Source organism: Eubalaena glacialis, chromosome 4 (genome assembly GCF_028564815.1).
Source record: "Eubalaena glacialis isolate mEubGla1 chromosome 4, mEubGla1.1.hap2.+ XY, whole genome shotgun sequence".
Lineage (NCBI taxonomy): Eukaryota > Metazoa > Chordata > Mammalia > Artiodactyla > Balaenidae > Eubalaena > Eubalaena glacialis.
The window spans coordinates 173,513,926-173,530,717 of NC_083719.1; the positions used below are offsets into that span (position 1 = coordinate 173,513,926).

Sequence of the window (16,792 nt, forward strand, 5' to 3'; positions counted from 1 at the left end):
ATTTTCTTTTTTTTTTTCGTTAATAAGGAAAAGTCATTCTTTGCACAGAACAGACGGTATTTTCTTTGTTCCCTACAGTGTTCAAGCGTTTTGTGGCTTCGGGCCTGAGAGCGAGGCCAAATCCTTTGCTTATGCAGATGCCGTGTGAAGTTAAAGGCAACTGGGGAAACTGAGTCTGCAGCTCTGTTTTCCTAGCTGGAGTGATAGTACCTCTCATGCTGAGTGAGGCTGGGGCTCCAGGATGGGCCAGCTCTGGCCACAGTCGAACAAATAAATAGATCAGGGATCCCACAGAAAGGGATGGGGTGGTGGAACAGGGGCGGGTGATATCCCTTCCAAACCCAGGATAGTTAGAGAAGCTTCCAGGAGGCAAGGGGGCAGTGGAGCTGAGCCTGGAAGGACGAAACAGAATATATGCCTTTGGGAAGGGCATTCTAGGTAGAAGAAACAGCTTGGGCAAAGGCCTGGAGAGAGAAAAACTCAGATCTTGGCCTGGGAGTAAGTCTCCGGAAATGACATGATCTGGGATTCACCTAAAGGTAATTTGAAGGAAGCTACCAGCTCAGATATGCGATTCTTGTTGGCGGAAACAGACAGACAAGAACAGGGAAAGGAGGTAGAGGAGAGGAAAAGCAAAAACCTGGCATGTGAGTCAGAGCTTCAGGGAAGTGCAGGGCTTGGTTCTGAGGAGCCCCGGTGCCTCTGTCCATGAACCCGATGGCACTCTGTGACTTTGGAGACACTGTGTGTCTCCAGAGAAAGGGCAGATACAGGACTGAAAAGTGGGCTCCACAGGCAGGCTCAGACCAGGAGATCCTGGCTCGGCTCTAAAAGGACCCTCTCCCAGCAAGTGTAGGAAGGGGTGGACTCCCTCTGACCAGAGGTGGCAAACCTGCGCCTGTGGACCTCCAGGCAATCCACCCATTTGGTGGCAAGTGGACACTGACATTCCCTCCACCTGGATTTGGGGACCCTATAACACAGCAACGATAATCCTAATCCAGCCTCATCGGCATTGTTACAGTTGTTTTAGGGGACACAGAAGCCCCGAGGTTGACAGAAGACCCAACCTGGGGATCAGGGTGAGGTGGGAGAGCAGGCAGGAAGGATTCTGAGCAGGGGACCTGGGATTAAGCCCCATTAAGTGCCTACTGTTTGCCTCTCTCTCATCTTCCAGCCCCCTCTCTGCTGAGGTCTCTTTCATTTTCTGGATACAGCCACTGAGAGCTACTGTGTGCAGGCGCCTGAGCCCACCAAGGCAGCAGATGTGCCCTGCCCCTGGACTCCCATCGGGTGAAGAGGAACCTGATTCCCCATCACGGGCAAAAGCAGCAGAGGCCCCGAGGGTCAGGGCCCCCGTTGAAGAGAGGATGAGGCCACATTCTCCTCTGTCCACCTAGGTCTGTCTGTCTGTCTGTCTCCTGTGTCTCTGCCTCTCTCCTCCATCTCTCTGTCTCTAGGTCTGGGTCTCTGTCTCCACCCCATTCCCTGTCCCCTTCCGCACCCTTCTTAACCTCTCGTCCCCAATCCTCCCCCCTTCCTCCCTGCTCGCTCCCCTCCTTCTCCCTCTCCCCCCACCTTCGGCCGGTAGGGGGCGCTGCGGGGCGGCCTCGGCGGCCCGGGGAGGCGGGGCGGGCGGCGGCCGCGTCGGGACTCGCCGCGATGGGACCGGAGACGGCGCGGGCGGCGGCGGCGGCGGCGCAGACAAAGGCGCGGGCGGTGCGGAGGGCGGCGCGGAGGGCGCGGGCCCCGGAGCCAGCGAGCGAGCGGGGCGCCCGTCTGCGGGGAGTCGGCACCGCGGGGCCGCACCCGCTTAGCGCCCGGACACTTGCGGGGCGCCGAGCCGGCAGGGTGAGCCCGGCCAGCTGAGCCAGCGCTGGGGGCGCGGGGGGCCCCGAAGTTCCAGGGCCGGGGAGAGGGCGCTGGGGGTCCCGAAGTTCCGGATACGGAGGCTGGGGGCAGCTGGGGGAGCCCCGAAGTTCCAGGGCTTGAGAGGGCGCGGGGACCCCGAAGTTCCGGAGTCGGGGTCGGGGAGGGGACAGTGCGAGCGGTTCCCGAAGTTCCGGACCCGTCATTGGAGGAGGCTGTGAAGATGTCTCCGACGTTTCGGACCTGGGGTGGAGGGGCGACGCGAGGGAACCCCGAAATTCAGGACCCGGGGATGGAAGGGTGGCAGGGGGTTCCCCGAAGTTCAGGAGTCAGGGACAGCGCGCAGGATACTCTAAGCTCTGGACCTGCGGTTGCAGGAGGTAGATAACGTGTCCCCGAAGTTCTGGACCCGGAGTGGGGGGGGCGTCGCAGGGATCCTGGAAGTTCCAGGGTCGGGGGCGGCACTTCCCGAAGTTGGGGCGCGCATAGGGCACCCTGGTCCTGACCCTGGGAACTCGATCCTGACTGAATATCAGATCCCCTGGACTGGGGCTCCTGGGGTGGGGCTTCGCCCCCGCACGCAATTGTGGATCCCGGACACCGGGCGGAGTCGGGCTCCCCTTTGGAGCCCCGCGGTCGGCAGCGTCCGAGGCGCATGACTAGTTGGTGAGTAACTTTTCCCAATGCCGCAAGTCGCTGCAGGAACGTCCGCTGCAGGAACGTCCGGCCAGGAGGGGCCTGAGTTTCTAGGACCCCTGCGCCCCGGAACCCTGGCTCGACCCAGGACCCACCCCCAACCCCGGCCAAAGTCTCTGCCCCTCCCCCACCCAGGGGCTCCGGTTTCAGACCCTGTGACCGGGACAGCAGCTGCCCAGGACAGAGTGGGGCGCCATTCCCCCCTCTGACCACGGAGGCTACCGAGTCCGGGCCTCCCTTCCCTTAGTTTGCCTCCCCCCCTCCCCCAGGTCCCTCGTGGACCTGGATCCCGCCCAGCCCCATGATACTGGGATTGAGTGGTGATGGGTGGGCACCACGGTAGACCTGTTCAGCCACATCTTGTCTTTTTAACTAGGCTGGAGGCTCCCTGGGGATTTGGACTTTGACTCCAAGGTGTGCCTCTGCCCTACAGTGGAAGCTGAGGGGTCTCTTTGTGGGTCCAGTGGGGGACTGGTCTCCCAGTAGGCACCTGTCAATGCCCCACTTTTTGATGGAGGCCCTGCTTTGAGGAGTGATGGACGAAAGTGTCAGGAAGTACTGAACAGGAGTTGGCCACCTTGGCCTCCTCCACCGAGCCCAGAGATTGAGAAGACTTCACTGGGGGTCCAGTAACCAGGAAGATGTGAGGTTTATGCTGGGCTGTTAGATGCCACCTGGCTCCTATCAGAGGCCGTCTCCTGCCCAGGGTGTTGCAAGAGCTTCCTCCCAATGGAGAGAGTTGGGGTCTTTTTGCTGAGTGGTTCCCTCACTTTTGGATTGAAGTTCTATGAATGGTGTACTTGGAAGTGGGTCCTGGGGCTGGACATGCTTGGCCTCCCTCAGCCTGGTCTGCGGGGACACTCACAAACCTCCTGTCCCCCCAGAGGCCAAGCCAGCAGTTCCTACCATCCCCCTGGCTGTCCCTTGGAGCCCACCCAGACAAGCCTGACCAATGTCCACAGCCAGGTGAGCCCCTGCTTCTACCAAAGCTTGGCCTTGAGTCCCCTGGGGGGCCGGTGCCTGGCCCCCGCTGAACACCCTCTCCCCATGCAGGGAGCAGCCCATCTTCAGCACACGGGCACACGTGTTCCAGATCGACCCAGCCACCAAGCGGAACTGGATCCCCGCGGGCAAACACGCACTCACTGTCTCCTACTTTTACGATGCCACCCGCAATGTCTACCGAATCATCAGCCTTGGGGGTGCCAAGGTCCTGGTGGGGCTTGGGTGGGGTGGCAGATGCCAAGGATCCCAGGGACAAGCCTGGTTCAGTCGCTTCCTTGCTGTGTGCCTTGGGGGCCGGGGGAGTACCCTGAGTCTTTCTGGGTCTCAATCTTCCTCCTGAAATGGCTCAGACCAAGGACCTCTGAGGTGCTGATACAAACTATACCCCTGGGGGTTTCACATTCATTATTACCAGTCCCATCACCCGGGAACTTTTCTCCCCACCACCTTCCCCAGGCCATCATCAACAGCACTGTCACCCCCAACATGACATTTACCAAAACCTCCCAGAAGTTCGGGCAGTGGGCAGACAGTCGCGCCAACACCGTCTATGGCCTTGGCTTTGCTTCTGAGCAGCATCTGACTCAGGTGGGCCTGCAGGGATACATGGTGGGAGGAATGGGGCTGGGGCTGGGTCTTCTCTTGGGGGTGCACTGTGGGACCCTGGACAGATGCTGGGCCTCCATCTTCCCAGCTGCAGAATGGGCCTACAGAATTGGACAAGCCAGTAGCTCCTTCCCACTTCCCTGGTTCTGTTGGCCACCTGCTCTGATTTCGGACACACCCTGCCCCTCTCTGGGTGCCTAGGATGGGCTGGGTGCTTCCCCGCACCCCTGGCATTACCTTCTTTATCGCCTCCCTCCACCCTCTGCTGTTTCTAGAGTTCAGTATTGTCTTATCCATTGTTTCCCTGTATGGTTCGTGCTCTCTGAATCCTGTTGAGTTCATGATGCTTTTCTTCGCTTTTCTTCTAGAAGCATTAGTTTTCCTTTCAAATTTAGATCTTTGAATTAATTTCTACCGGAGGTTTAAAGTAGGAGTATTTTTTTCCCACATGAGTATTCAGTTGCTCTTGGGCCATTTTTTGAAAAAACCATCTACCACCCCCCGCAACTCCCAATGAATTGCACTGGCCCCTTTGCACAAATCAAGTGGCTGTATGTCTGTAAATATGTTTCTTTAAAAAATTACTTTCAAGCTAAGGAAATTTAGTTTAAAATGAAAAAAAAAAGTGTATCCTACCCTAGCTGGAAATGAAAGACAGATTAGCACCCACCTGAGGCTCTCCTTGCTGAAATAAGCCTGATTGAGAGGGAAAGGGGGTCCCTTTCTCAAGGTGGCTCAATGTGATACACCTCCATGAACATCCCACCCACCCCCCATCCTGATACCCACTCTGCTCATTGGGCATCGTTTTCCAAGCCTTCTTCCCACTCTTCCAGTTCATGAGAGGAGGGGATGCACTCAGTTCTAAAGTTCCTTCCAAAGCGACAGAGCTGGAACTGGGTGGAGCTAATGTGGTGGGAACCCGGGGGGAGGGGGCTGGGAGTTTATTGACTGTCTGTTCCTGCCCCCCATTCCTTAGTTTGCTGAGAAGTTCCAGGAAGTGAAGGAAGCAGCGAGGCTGGCACGGGAGAAATCTCAGGATGGGGGAGAGCTCACCAGTCCAGCCCTGGGGCTCACTGCCCACCAGGTCAGCACTCCCTGTCGCATGCGTGCCAGGAGCTCAACTGATATTCGGGGGTCTAGGTGCTGTGCCGGTTCCCAGGACCAAACGCGCACAGATGATGTAAAACTAGATCCATGGCAAGGACCATGGAAGAGGGCTGTGGGTGCTATGGGAGCGTGTCATAGGCTGTCCAAATGTTAGATCAAGGAAGGCCAGAAAACCAACTCACAGGGCAGAGTTGAAATGTGGAAGTTGAAATGGCTAAGTAGCGGGACAGAGTAAAAAACTGTCCCTGGGTGTTTTCCCCCACTAACTTATTCAGTATCATTTATTTATTTATTTTTAATATTTATTATTTATTTTATTGATTTATTTTGGCTGCACCGAGTCTTAGTTGCGGCTCGTGGGATCTTCGTTGCGGCATGCGGGCTTCTTAGTTGCAGCATGCAGACTTTTAGTTGTGGCATGCATGCAGGATCTATTCCTGACCAGGGATCAAACCCGGGCCCGCTGCATTGGGAGCACGGAGTCCCACCCGCTGGACCACCAGGGAAGTCCCTCAGCATCATTTATTGACCACATACTGTGTGCCAGGCCCAGGGCTGGGCACAGGGATTAAGGAGAAGAAAAAGTAGGTTGGTCCAGGCAGCAGGTGGATTCATAATGAATTTAGCCTGATGGAGTGGGTTTCCTGTAGGAATTTTAAATGGATGTTGAAATTTGGCCCCAGGGAAGGTCATTGCTCTGAGGGAACAGCATGGAGGTTTCAGATTGCTCCCCGCTTTGCAGATTATGAGTATCTCCCGGGGTTTAGGCTAGCCTGCATCAGGTTTGCTCCTGGGGGTTGGTGAGAGCCCAGCAGGCAAGGTGGGGGGCAGGGCCCAGAAAGGGGCCATCGGGAGCCCTGGGTGGTGGGTGAGGAGGGGAAAGGAGCAATCAGATCCCAGAGCTGGGAAGGACCTCCTGCCCTCAGTCACGACCCAAGTAGCATCAGCCCTTACTGTGCCCTCACTTTTGCCCATGCTCTTAGGTGCCCCCGAGCCCCCTCGTCAGCTCCAACGGCCCCGGCGACGAGAAGCTATTCCGCAGCCAGAGCGCGGACGCTCCCGGCCCCGCTGAGCGCGAACGGCTCAGAAAGATGCTGTCCGAGGGGTGAGGGGGTAGGGCGGGGCACAGGGGCGTGGCAGGACGAAGGGCGGGGGAAGAGGGGAGAGGAAGTTCTCAGAAACTGTGGGGACTTGTTCAAGCGGCGGGATCTGACACTGAACCCAAGGCCTGTGGTAGGAGAGGAGACACTCAGATTATGCCCCTTCCAGAGCCGACCCCGCTCCTGCCTCATCCATTCCTCGGGGCTAACCCCGGCCTGTCCACATCTCCCGCGGCTAATTCTACACCCACGGGTGCCTCCCCACCCACTTTGTTCTGTCCACATCCCCTGGGCTGATCCTGCTTGGCCTTCCGACTGTGTCCCACTGAACTGACACCAAAGCGCCTACTTTGACCCCACCCCCGGCAAGACTCCGCCTCCCCGGGAAGTCCCCACCCCCTGGCCCCGGGGTATCTTGACCCCGCCCATAACCCCGCCCCCAGCCCAGCACCTACCTCACCCTGCCTCAGGCCCAGTGAGGCCCCGCCCTGCCCTTTGCCGACTCCAGCGTCCCCGCAGCTCGGTGGGCGAGGTGCAGTGGGAGGCCGAGTTCTTCGCGCTGCAGGACAGTAACAACAAGTTGGCGAGCGCCCTGCGAGAGGCCAACGCCGCCGCCGCCCAGTGGAGGCAGCAGCTGGAGGCCCAGCGCGCAGAGGCCGAGAGGCTGCGACAGCGGGTGAGGAAGCCCCTCCCTCCCAGAGACCCCACCTGGCCCGGACCACTGTGAAGCCCCTGCCTCCTATCTGTCCTGGGTTCCCTGGCTGGCTGTGTGATCTCGGCAAATCACTTCCCTGAGCCTTAGTTTCTTGTTCTGTAGTATGGGTCTGAAATAATGTCAGCCTCAGAGGGTTGTCAGACCCAAAAGACCTACCTGCCAGAGGCGGGGTGGTAGCCCCAACCAGAAGGGGTTAGTGCCCAGTCATGGGCTTGGCTGGTCAGGCATATTCCCCAGGGATCAGGAGAGTACAGGCTGGGGCATCAGGGGCTGACCTTCCTGTCTGCACAGGTGGCTGAGCTGGAGGCCCAGGCTGCCACCGCCGAGCCACCCGCAGTCAGTGAGAAGGAGGGACCGGGCCAGTCGCTGGAGCAGCTGGAGGCACTAGTGCAAACTAAGGACCAGGTGTGTGAGCGTGTCTGTATGCGTTTGTGTTTCCTCGGGCCCTGCCTTCCCTGATCTCCCATGGGGGAGCCAGGACTCTCAGAACAGATTCTGGGAACTTCTCCATTAGGAGATCCAGACGCTGAAGAGCCAGACTGGTGGTCCCCGTGAGGCCCCAGACACCGCCGAGCGTGAGGAGACGCAGCAGAAGGTGCAGGTGTGTGCGGTTGCTGTGAGGCGGGGTGGGGTGACCACCCATGGCAGCCAGCCTCTGATACAGGACAGACCTGGCATCTTCCCTGCCTAGTGGGTTCTGGGCAGCTATGTGCCTCCCTGGGCTTCAGTTTCTTCACCTATAAATGGAGTCAGGAAGACATCTAAGGTTGTGAAGGATTTGGATGACCAGGTGCATGGAAGGACTGAATCACAGTGGGTGGTTTATAAAAGATGGTTATTAGTACAATGTTTCATCTCCTTCCATTCATTCAACAAGCAGTTTTTGAGTCTCTGTTGAATCTTCATTCTTGACCCCATCAAATCCTCACACATTCCCAGCCTGAGGTCAGGAGCTTGCATTTGTACCCAGTTGTGGGCTGGCCTGGCCCTCACTGAAGACTTTATCTGAGAAACCTTCAAGCATGTCCTGTGAGTCCGGCAGGAGGGAGAAGTTAAAGGAGCTGGTGCCCCCAGAGAGAAGTTGGGGGAATGCTCCCTGTTGTTTCCTGGGCAGAGTGCACAGCATATGTAAAGGTCCTGAGGTGGGGAGAAAGTATGTTCAAGGAACCACAAGGAAGCCAGCAAGCCTGGGTTGGAATGAGCGAGGAGGGGTATGGATTTCATTCCCAGCATGATGGGTGACGAGGGTCTTGAGCAGAAGAGGAATGTGGTCATTTCAATGATGTTCCAATCAGGGCACCAGGGAGTGTCTTGGGTAGAGGTGGCAGGGAGGAGGCCAGGAGACAGAGAGGACTTGGCCCAGAGTGGAGGCCGTGGGGATAGCATTCAGATGCTGGACCCTTGAGACTTGCTGGGGCCCCCAACCCTGCTTGCCCTCTCCCTGCAGGAACTGGAGACCCGAAACGCGGAGCTGGAGCACCAGCTGCGGGCAACGGAGCGCAGCCTGGAGGAGGCACGGGTAGAGCGGGAGCGGGCACGGGCCGAGGTGGGCCGGGCCGCGCAGCTGCTGGACGTCAGGCTGTTTGAGCTGAGCGAGCTGCGGGAGGGCCTGGCCCGCCTGGCCGAGGGCGCGCCCTGAGTCCGGCCTCTGGGTCTACGTGGGAGCAGGGGCCTGCGGGAGCTAGTTTTACATGAACGATTCCCGCCTGGGGCACGGGCCAGGCCGCAGGCGGCACGGTGGGCCATTCCCCCTGGCAGGGACTGGGGCCCGACTCAGCCTGGGGAGGGCCTGTCCACAGTACTTCAGCCGGCCCTGGCTGTTCACAGCTCACGGGCTGTTTTTGAGCTCATCGTGTAGAATTTCTAGACTCCCCCAGGGCACGTGCTGGTGCCCAAATTACATTTCTAAGCGTGGCTGTGTGTGTGGTGTGTGAGTACCTAAGTACCTAGTCGCCGTCACTGGACCCTCTGCCCTCAGTCTGTGTAGGGTTTGGTAAGCCACTCAGAGATGAGGGAGGCTCAGAAAGCCTCAGGGGCATGCCCAGGCCACATGGCTCTGCTGCCCCATCTTCCTGGGCTCTGCCCATGTTGTCTGGACCAGTTTGGACTAAGGTGGACCCTGCTTAAGGACACCCCCGCCCCACTTCGCTCTGGCCACAAACCCCAAATGCAAGCAGGTGGGCAGGAGGGGAAGGTCCTAGCACATGGCTGTGTTCACTGGGCATGGGAGGGATCTCACCAAAACATCTGCATTTGCAGAGTAGAGCAGTTGCTATGCCCATTTTCCAGATGAAGAAACCAAGGCCCATATAAGGGGCTTCACCAACCAAAGGTCACTCAGCTGGAATGGTCAGCACTGCAGTTCAAAGCTTTGGGCCTGGCCCGACAGGAAAGGAGACCTGGGGGGTGGGGGGCTGGTAAGTGGTGTTCTGGGAGACTTGAGAAGTACAGGCAGTCATACCCTCCTCCCTCTGCCCCTGCTCCCCGAGAGTCAGACTGGGGAAGTCAAAAGACTCATTTATTGAGCATCTCCTGCAAGCGACACACCTTCGCTCTGGGGCCCCACAGCACCCCCAGGGTGACCCTGGGCTGGGGTCACTGTACGTGGACTTGGGCCCAACCTCATAGCGTTCTTTCCTCCTCTGCAGCCTGCCTCTTGGCCAAGGTTCTGAGGAGGGGCCACCAGGGGCTGCAGGGTGGGGTGGAGGGCTGCGCACTGCACGTGGGTGTCCGTGGGCTCCGCTGAGGGGGACTGGGCAGACTGGGAGGAGGGATTATCCTGAGGGGAGGACCCTCCACCCTTCAGAGGGATGAAGGCGTCCCAGGCTGGGCAGACGGGGGCCGTGTGGAGCTCAGGCCACGCCCTGAGCGGGTGCTGGGGACAAGCAGGCCTCAGGCTGGGCCCTGGATGGACACCCCCTGCGGCCAGCCCCGCTGGCCTTCTGCCGCTGCAGTGCCTGCTCCACTTTCTCCTTGAAGCGCCGGTTCTTCTGCTTGATTTTGGCCAGCTCGGCCTTGCGCTTGGCCTCCAGGTCGGGATCCTGGCATGGGGAGGACCGGAAGGTGGCTAAGCTGATCATCTGCGGGGAAGCTTGTGCCCCACGCCCACTCCACCACCGGCTCAGCCCTCACCTTCCCCTCCAGGATCATCTGCTTCCGCTTATTAATCTCTTTCTTTTCATCAAAGTTGGCTGCCTCCAGTTTCTGGGGGGGGAGAGGGAGAGGCCGTCTTGGGGGTCACCATCTTGCAGGAAGCACCCTGGGCCCCGAGGACCAGCCCCTTCCCCGACACTCACAATCTCACACTCCCTCCGCACCACGTTGACCTGTGTGAGGATCTGTAGCACCTCAGCTTCCTCCACCGAGAACTCCTCCAGCTTCTTCTCTGTGGGGACAGCAGGGTCACAGGGGGGCAGGCACGACATGGAGAGGGATTTCAACCATGTAGCGAGTTCCCTGTGTAGTAGGGCATGCAAGGCCATCCAGGGCCATAGCAGATAAGGATTAGGTGGGCAAGATCTAAGATTTCAGACCCAAGGAAGGTATAGACTGCTCTTTTTTTTGTTGTTAGCAATACTATGAATTTGACTAGGGATTTTTTTTTTTTTTCCTGGAAACAGTGTTCTTTAAAGTCAAGACATTTCTGAATCTTAGGACAGTCTTTGCAGTGACTGGAGGTGCCCCAGAGGTTCTCGGTCTTGGCTACACATTAAACCACCCAAGGGGGTTTTTCAAACATGCCCAGGCCCCAGCCCTGGGGCTTCTGACTCATCCACAGGGACCACCCACACACTCTGGTCTGAGAAACCAAAGTCCCTTCCCACTAGATGTGGCTTTCAGCTGCTGAAGGCCATTGCAGAGCTTCTGTTTCAACAACTGGGCAAAGAAACTTCTTTGAGGGTTGCATAAGAAGGAAAGCGCAGTTTAAGCCTGCCCATGTGAGCAGGCTAGCGGGTGTCTGATAGGGCTGAGCGGCATCTCACCCAGAAGCACCCGCCTCCCCTCCCCTCCCCTCCTCTGCCCCTCCACTCACTGATCTGCTCCTCGATGGCGTGTACCAGGTGAATGTCATACTGCGTCACCAGCGTGATGGCCTGTCCCTGCCGCCCTGTGGGGACACACCCAGGCTGTGAGCTGGAGACCAGGACAAAGGGCCAGTAGAAGCAGGTCCTGACCAGCAGGCGGCTCAGGGCTTCTCTCAATCAAGGGGAACAGTACAGGAGCTCGGTGGGTGAGTGAGTGAGAGGAAATGAACAAAGCTCAGGGCGTCAGGGCTCAACCCCCTGCCTGACCTCTGCGTAGTAGGCAGGTCTGTCCCAGGGGAGCTGCAGGACTCCAGGGAGAGGCGGCTGTCCTGCCAGCTTGGCCTTATACAGGTGATGTGGCTGATTTCCCATTTCAGTGTGGCCGCCAGGGAGCCCAGGCCAAGTTCTATCAGCAATAAGCCGAGACAGGCTTCAGCTCAGATCTCTGCACACCACTTTCTCCATTCGCCGTTTCTGTGACAGTGACTAGTGCTGGAACAGCACTGGCAGCTGACCAGGCCCATGACCCTCGGAGCAGCCCCAAACAGGTGTCACCTTCTTATTACCCATTGTTGCATGAGGCAGCGGGGGCCCAGAGAGCTGATGTGACCTTCCTGAGGCCACAGGGCAGGAGAGAAGGGCCAGGCCCAGTCTGGCCCCAGAAACCATATCTCTGCCCACTCCAGGTGTGAGAAAATCTCCTGGACTCCGTGCCCCTCCGGGGTGGGGCTGGGGAGCAGACACAAGGATGCCTCCTTGGCTCCTAGCCAGAGTCACAGCGAGGGGTTGAACTTGGACGCCAAATCCCACAGGGCAGCGTCATACCCACCAGGACTCGTACATCTATTTGCTGCTGGGCATGGATTGGCAGCCCTGACAGGTAAAGGGGCCTGGGGTGAGGCAACAGGGAGTGGTGGGGATGCAGCCAGTGTGTGCCGTGTCCCCAGGGGACAGCACGTGTCGCTGTTAGTGCTGCCGGGGGTGAGAAGACAGAGCATCCCCACCTACGGTTTTGAAAGGGCGAGTCCCGCAACTTGCAAGTGCTGCCTCTAGTGTCTTTCACCTGTGGCCTGTAGCCCTCCCGTGTCCCACCACCTTGTGACTCTGACTCCTCATGGTGTGGGCAGGCAGGAGGGGTGAGTGCCCAAAGGCTGCCCTGCCCTGTCTGCTCACCTGCACGGGCTGTCCGGCCGACTCGGTGGATGTAGATCTTCGGGAGCCCGGGGGTGTTGTGGTTGATGACCACCTGCACCGTGGGAATGTCCAGGCCCCTGGAGAGAGAGGTCAGTCAGCACCTCTGTCCATGTGGGGAAACTGAGGTTGGGACTCACCCACGGTCGCTCAGCAGTGAAGCTGAGGCTGTCTGACCCATGCCTGAAGCCAGTCTCTCCCTATGGCCCTTTTGTGGGGGGCGTCATGGGGAAGGGAGTACCCTGGAGCTGCTCACCGGGAGGCCACATCTGTAGCAATCAGGATCCGGTAGATGCTGGACTTGAACTTGGCCAGGGCGGCAAAGCGTTCTTTCTGTGCCGGATTGGGGAGAGAATTGGGGGTGGGGGGGTGTGTGAGGTAGCATCTCAACAAACGTTTGAGCGCTTACTGTGTGAGGCCTGGGGACAGGGCAGAGGCCAGGACAGTCTCCGCCCTCAAGTGGCTCACAGTTCAGTGAGGGAGATGAGCTGGAGGAGGCCAGACTGGGGCAGACAGGTGGCAGGAAGAGTGTTCCAGGCAGAGGAAAGGGCCTGGGCAAAAGCCCTGAGGCTGGGAGAAGTCCCCAGGGCAAGGCTGGCAGGTGAGGGGATCTGTGGGGCCGCCCAGCGCCTCACCTGTTTCATCATGGAATGCAAAGCCACGGTGGGGAAGTTGAATTTGCGCAGCATCATGCACAGAATCTGGCAGGTCCTGGCAGGAAGGATGTGCTGTCAGCCCGTCTAGTGCTAGGGTCCTGGAAAGGCGCTCCTGGCCCTCCCACCCGCCGAGACCCCAAGTAGGTGGCCCTGCACAGCTGGGGAAGGAGAAGCCGGGGTGCAGTGTCCTGCCCACTGACCCCTCCCCTGGCCTAAGCCAACAAGAGTGGGCCCTACATCCAGACTTTTCTCTTCTGGTGGCCAAGAAATTCTTGGGGGGCAGCAGTCAGGAGGTCTCCTCCACATGCTGTGGACTGCCCTTCTACACTGGCTCAGGCTAGGCTACCCTACAGCTCCTTGATGCTCTCCCTAAACGCCTCAAAGGATTTTGAAATCCCTGGGTCTGCGGAGAGGACAGCCCCAGGTGTTGGTGCTGATGTGCTGGGCCTCACTGACATCCTGAGACCACAGCGAATAGGCTGCTCCAGGGCCTTCTCAGCTGCTGCAGGGGTCTCCTGGGGAGAGCCTGAGGCCCTCAACCCTTCCGGTTAAAGGCAGGTCTGAGGAACCCCAAATCCTGGCTCTGCCTTCAGGAGGGGTGACGTTGGCAAACCCATTCCTGAGGCCACAGGGCAGGAGAGAACCTCTCCTGTGAGGTTGCTTGACCTCTCTGAGCCCCCTTGAGTGCATCCTCCGAAACTGCCGGCCTGAGCAGAGGCCCCAGAGTGCCGGGACCGGCTGTGTGCCCCATACCTCCAACCTCGGGCCACCTCTCGGGCCTCCGTGAAGGGCTGTGGGAGGGGCGCCCGGGGGACGGGAGAGGCAGGCCTGCCCACGCTCACTTGCATGTGTTGGTGAAGATGATGATGGACCAGTCCTCGTGCTCGTCCTGGAAGTTCTGGATCAGGTGGACCAGGTAGGCATCCTTGACCTTCTCAGGCACTAGCAGGTAGCGCTGGTCCAGCTGTTCTACTGTGCGCACACTGGGGACAGGCGGGCCTGTTTCCCCTTCTGTTGAATGAGGCCAATAGCCCACCCTGCCCATGGGCAATAACCTCTGTTGGGTGTGACCCCCACTTGGCCCCCCGCCTGCCCTGCTCCCCCAGGAACGTGGCTATGGACTCACGGGGCCTGAGCCTCCCAGAAGAAGGGCTGATTGGTGGCCAGGCCCTGCAGCTCCCTCAGCGTGTCGGTCAGCGTGGCACTGAAGAGCAGCGTCTGCCTGCGGGCCGGCACAGCCGCCAGGATGGTCTCCAGGTCCACGGTGAAGTCAGTGCAGCCCTGTTCCAACAGCCGGTCCGCCTCATCCATCACCTGTAGTGCCAGCAGCAGGGGGTAGGGATCTGGGGTGAGGGCGCTGTCCGAGTCCTGACTACATGCCTGGGCTCGACCCACCTTCCCCATGTGCCTCCTTCCTGGTCTTAGACCTGGGCCCTAGAGCACTCTCCCTCTAAGTCTTGGAGGCCTGCTCCCTCACCCATCTCAGCTCCAATGTCACCTCCTCAGAGAGGCCCAGCCCCCAACTGTCTTTACTAATACAGGCCCCCTTTTGTTGGTTCCCAAGCTGTTCTTGTCACCATTCCCAACGCGGTACTGGATGGCCTGTGGGACACAAATTTCCCACATGGATGTATCAGGGCCCCAGGCTGAGTTACCAGGAAGCGAATCTTCTTTATGCTAAAGGTATTGGAGCTGCGGAGGTGGTCAGCCAGGCGCCCTGGTGTGGCGATGACCACATGTGGTTTCCGGGAGAGCTCCAAGGCCTGGGCCACCATGTCTGTGGGTGGAGGGTGAGAGGTGGGGCTGGGTGGATGGTCTGAGGCTGCAGAGGGTCCATGCCCAGAGCCTCCCTGGGCCCCCCATACCCATGCCGCCGACAATGATGCAGTCTTTCAAGCCCAGAGGCTTCCCCAGGACCCGGAACTGCTCTGCGATCTGGTAGGCCAGCTCCCTGTGGGCATGAAGGGGCCAGCCTGGGTCAGATAACAGTTTTGTGCTTGCCTCTCATTCCCATCTCCACCCTACGGCCTCCTGCCTGGACCTCTCCTGTTCACACACCCTCCGAGGCTCCCAGTCCCCTTTGGACAAAGGTTCTGATACTGAGTGTTGGAGGCCCCTTGTGGCCCCTGCCCTCTCACTAGGCTGGGTCCCCAAACAGCCCATGGCTTGTCCCCTGCCAGTCCCACCCACACTGGCCTTTCTTCTTCCCACGTCCTCAGCAATGGCCTCAACACCACAGTCATCAAAGCCTGAGACCCAAGTGTCAATCCCCCCTCCCCCAGGGCTGGTCAGTGTCCAAGTCCTCTCCTCTCTGCCCCGAGCCCCAGCTCCGCCCAGGCCTTTTCTCTGCCTGTGTCCCTACTTCCTGGCCTTCCTGCTTGCCCTGAGTCAAGCCCTGTGCTCAGAACTTTTCACTCACTGTCTTGTTAATTCTTCAGCACTTCTAAGAGGTGGGCATAATTTCTGTCCCCATCTTGCACACATGGAAAGTGCGCTCAGAGAGGTAAAGGCGCTTGCCCAAGAGAACACAGCTGGTTAACTCACCACGAGGCCTTTGGGGGGCTCACCTGGTGGGTGTCAGGACGAGGCAGAAGATGCCATAGGGATCCTCAGACAGCTTCTGCAAGATGGGCAGGACAAACGCTGCCGTCTTGCCACTGCCTGTCTTGGCACAGCCCAGGCAGTCCCGACCTGGGCAGAGGGCAAAGCAGTGTCACAGGTGTAGACAGGTGTTGTATCGGGCACAGTTTACAGCAGCTAACATTTAATGAGCAATTACTGTGTGCTCAGTACTGGCCTGTGCCCTTTCTGTTCCAGGCATTCTGACAACTTTCCATTTAGAGCAACTGACACATTTTAGAAGGGCGAGGCCATTATCATCCCCATTTAACAGAAGGGGAAACAGAGTCTCAAAGATTTGCCCAGGATACACAGACAGTGAGTATCAGGCTGGAATGGAACCCACATCCATCTGACCTGAGATGCCTGCTACTAACCACGACCTCGTTTTGACTCCTTCCGGGGTATCAGGGCTTGGGAAACCCAGAATGCCCTCCCCACAATCTGCATCCTATGCTCCCTACTGACTCCTTCATCCTTGTTTATTTAATGCCTCAATTTGTCACATCCTAGGCTTCCTGAAGGCGTCTCTTTAATGGCAAAACTTGGTTGGACCAGAGGAGTGGGGAGAAGAGCAGTCTAGGGACCAGAGCCGTGGATTTACCAGTAATCTTGACAACCTCAGTTTCCATTTCTAAAATGGAGATAGTAATCCAAGCTCTACCGAATTTTCCCAGTACTATCTATTAGTTATTCATCAAACCCTCCCAGTGCTCTGAGGCTATAAAAGTTTCAGAGATTACATCACTTGGGTGCGGACACACGGCGAGTCAGCCGTACACCCTAAACGCCAACACTGCCTAGTCTGCCTCCGGAACCCAGGATCGCCCGTAAGTCCCAAGACTGCCCTTCGCCTCACGGGGCCGGCGTGGGCAAAAGCTGCGAGAAGGCAAAGTGAGGCGACAGGAGCGGGGACGCCTCCTGGAGAAGAGGCCTAGCCACACTCACCTTCCAGGATGGCGGGAATGCAGCCGAGCTGCACGGGCGTGGGCTGCTTCAAACCCAGCTGCCGACATTGTTCCACGAGCCAGGATGACAGCCCAAGCTCCGCGAAGCCAGCCATCCTCGCAGTCAGCCCCGTGTAAGCACCCGTGTGAGCCGTGCTTCCGGCGCGTGTTGATGACGTCAGGAAAGCCTTCCAGTTTATTGGATCTGCCTCCTGCCTGGTCCCACCCTCTGCAAGCTCACTGCCATTCCTAG

The 16,792-nt window shown here is 58.5% G+C and overlaps 2 protein-coding genes across 4 annotated transcripts; one reads left to right on the forward strand and one right to left on the reverse strand.

Moving 5' to 3' along the window:
• The first annotated feature begins 1,724 nt into the window (after nucleotides 1-1,724).
• On the forward strand, nucleotides 1,725-9,015 carry HOMER3 (homer scaffold protein 3). 2 transcript variants are annotated; one of them, XM_061188613.1, is made up of 11 exons: nucleotides 1,725-1,851; nucleotides 2,406-2,535; nucleotides 3,450-3,531; nucleotides 3,619-3,775; nucleotides 4,027-4,158; nucleotides 5,156-5,263; nucleotides 6,270-6,391; nucleotides 6,906-7,062; nucleotides 7,393-7,506; nucleotides 7,616-7,702; nucleotides 8,549-9,015. In XM_061188613.1, exons 3-11 carry the CDS (start codon nucleotides 3,518-3,520, stop codon nucleotides 8,738-8,740), a joined length of 1,083 nt encoding a protein of 360 aa, XP_061044596.1. In that variant the 5' UTR covers nucleotides 1,725-1,851; nucleotides 2,406-2,535; nucleotides 3,450-3,517; the 3' UTR covers nucleotides 8,741-9,015. The 2 variants fall into 2 exon arrangements, with proteins under 2 accessions (XP_061044596.1, XP_061044595.1); XM_061188612.1 differs by lacking the exon at nucleotides 2,406-2,535.
• Nucleotides 9,016-9,601: 586 nt separating this feature from the next.
• Nucleotides 9,602-16,693, reverse strand: DDX49 (DEAD-box helicase 49). Of its 2 annotated transcripts, none has more exons than XM_061190203.1 (13): nucleotides 16,541-16,693; nucleotides 15,541-15,664; nucleotides 14,839-14,924; nucleotides 14,629-14,750; nucleotides 14,100-14,287; nucleotides 13,816-13,956; nucleotides 12,953-13,028; nucleotides 12,574-12,650; nucleotides 12,300-12,397; nucleotides 11,135-11,209; nucleotides 10,398-10,486; nucleotides 10,234-10,305; nucleotides 9,602-10,142 (listed from the first exon to the last, which is right to left on the reverse strand). In XM_061190203.1, the coding sequence occupies exons 1-13, from the start codon at nucleotides 16,653-16,655 to the stop codon at nucleotides 9,954-9,956; spliced, it is 1,452 nt and encodes a 483-aa protein (XP_061046186.1). In that variant the 5' UTR covers nucleotides 16,656-16,693; the 3' UTR covers nucleotides 9,602-9,953. The 2 variants fall into 2 exon arrangements, with proteins under 2 accessions (XP_061046186.1, XP_061046185.1); XM_061190202.1 differs by having other exon boundaries at nucleotides 13,816-14,010.
• Nucleotides 16,694-16,792: the final 99 nt, after the last annotated feature.

What these genes read in the sequence shown, in the direction of transcription:
- HOMER3 (XM_061188613.1), top strand. An exon ending in TCAGCCTTGGGGGTGCCAAG is followed by an intron (nt 3,776 to 4,026) that starts GTCCTGGTGGGG and finishes CACCTTCCCCAG; the next exon opens with GCCATCATCAACAGCACTGT. An exon ending in TGGGGCTCACTGCCCACCAG is followed by an intron (nt 5,264 to 6,269) that starts GTCAGCACTCCC and finishes CCATGCTCTTAG; the next exon opens with GTGCCCCCGAGCCCCCTCGT.
- DDX49 (XM_061190202.1), bottom strand. Translation starts at nt 16,655, where the DNA reads ATGGCTGGCTTCGCGGAGCTTGGGCTGTCATCCTGGCTCGTGGAACAA. An exon ending in ATCTTCACCAACACATGCAA is followed by an intron (nt 13,029 to 13,815) that starts GTGAGCGTGGGC and finishes CCTTCCTGCCAG; the next exon opens with GACCTGCCAGATTCTGTGCA. An exon ending in AGATGATCCTGGAGGGGAAG is followed by an intron (nt 10,143 to 10,233) that starts GTGAGGGCTGAG and finishes TCCCCATGCCAG; the next exon opens with GATCCCGACCTGGAGGCCAA.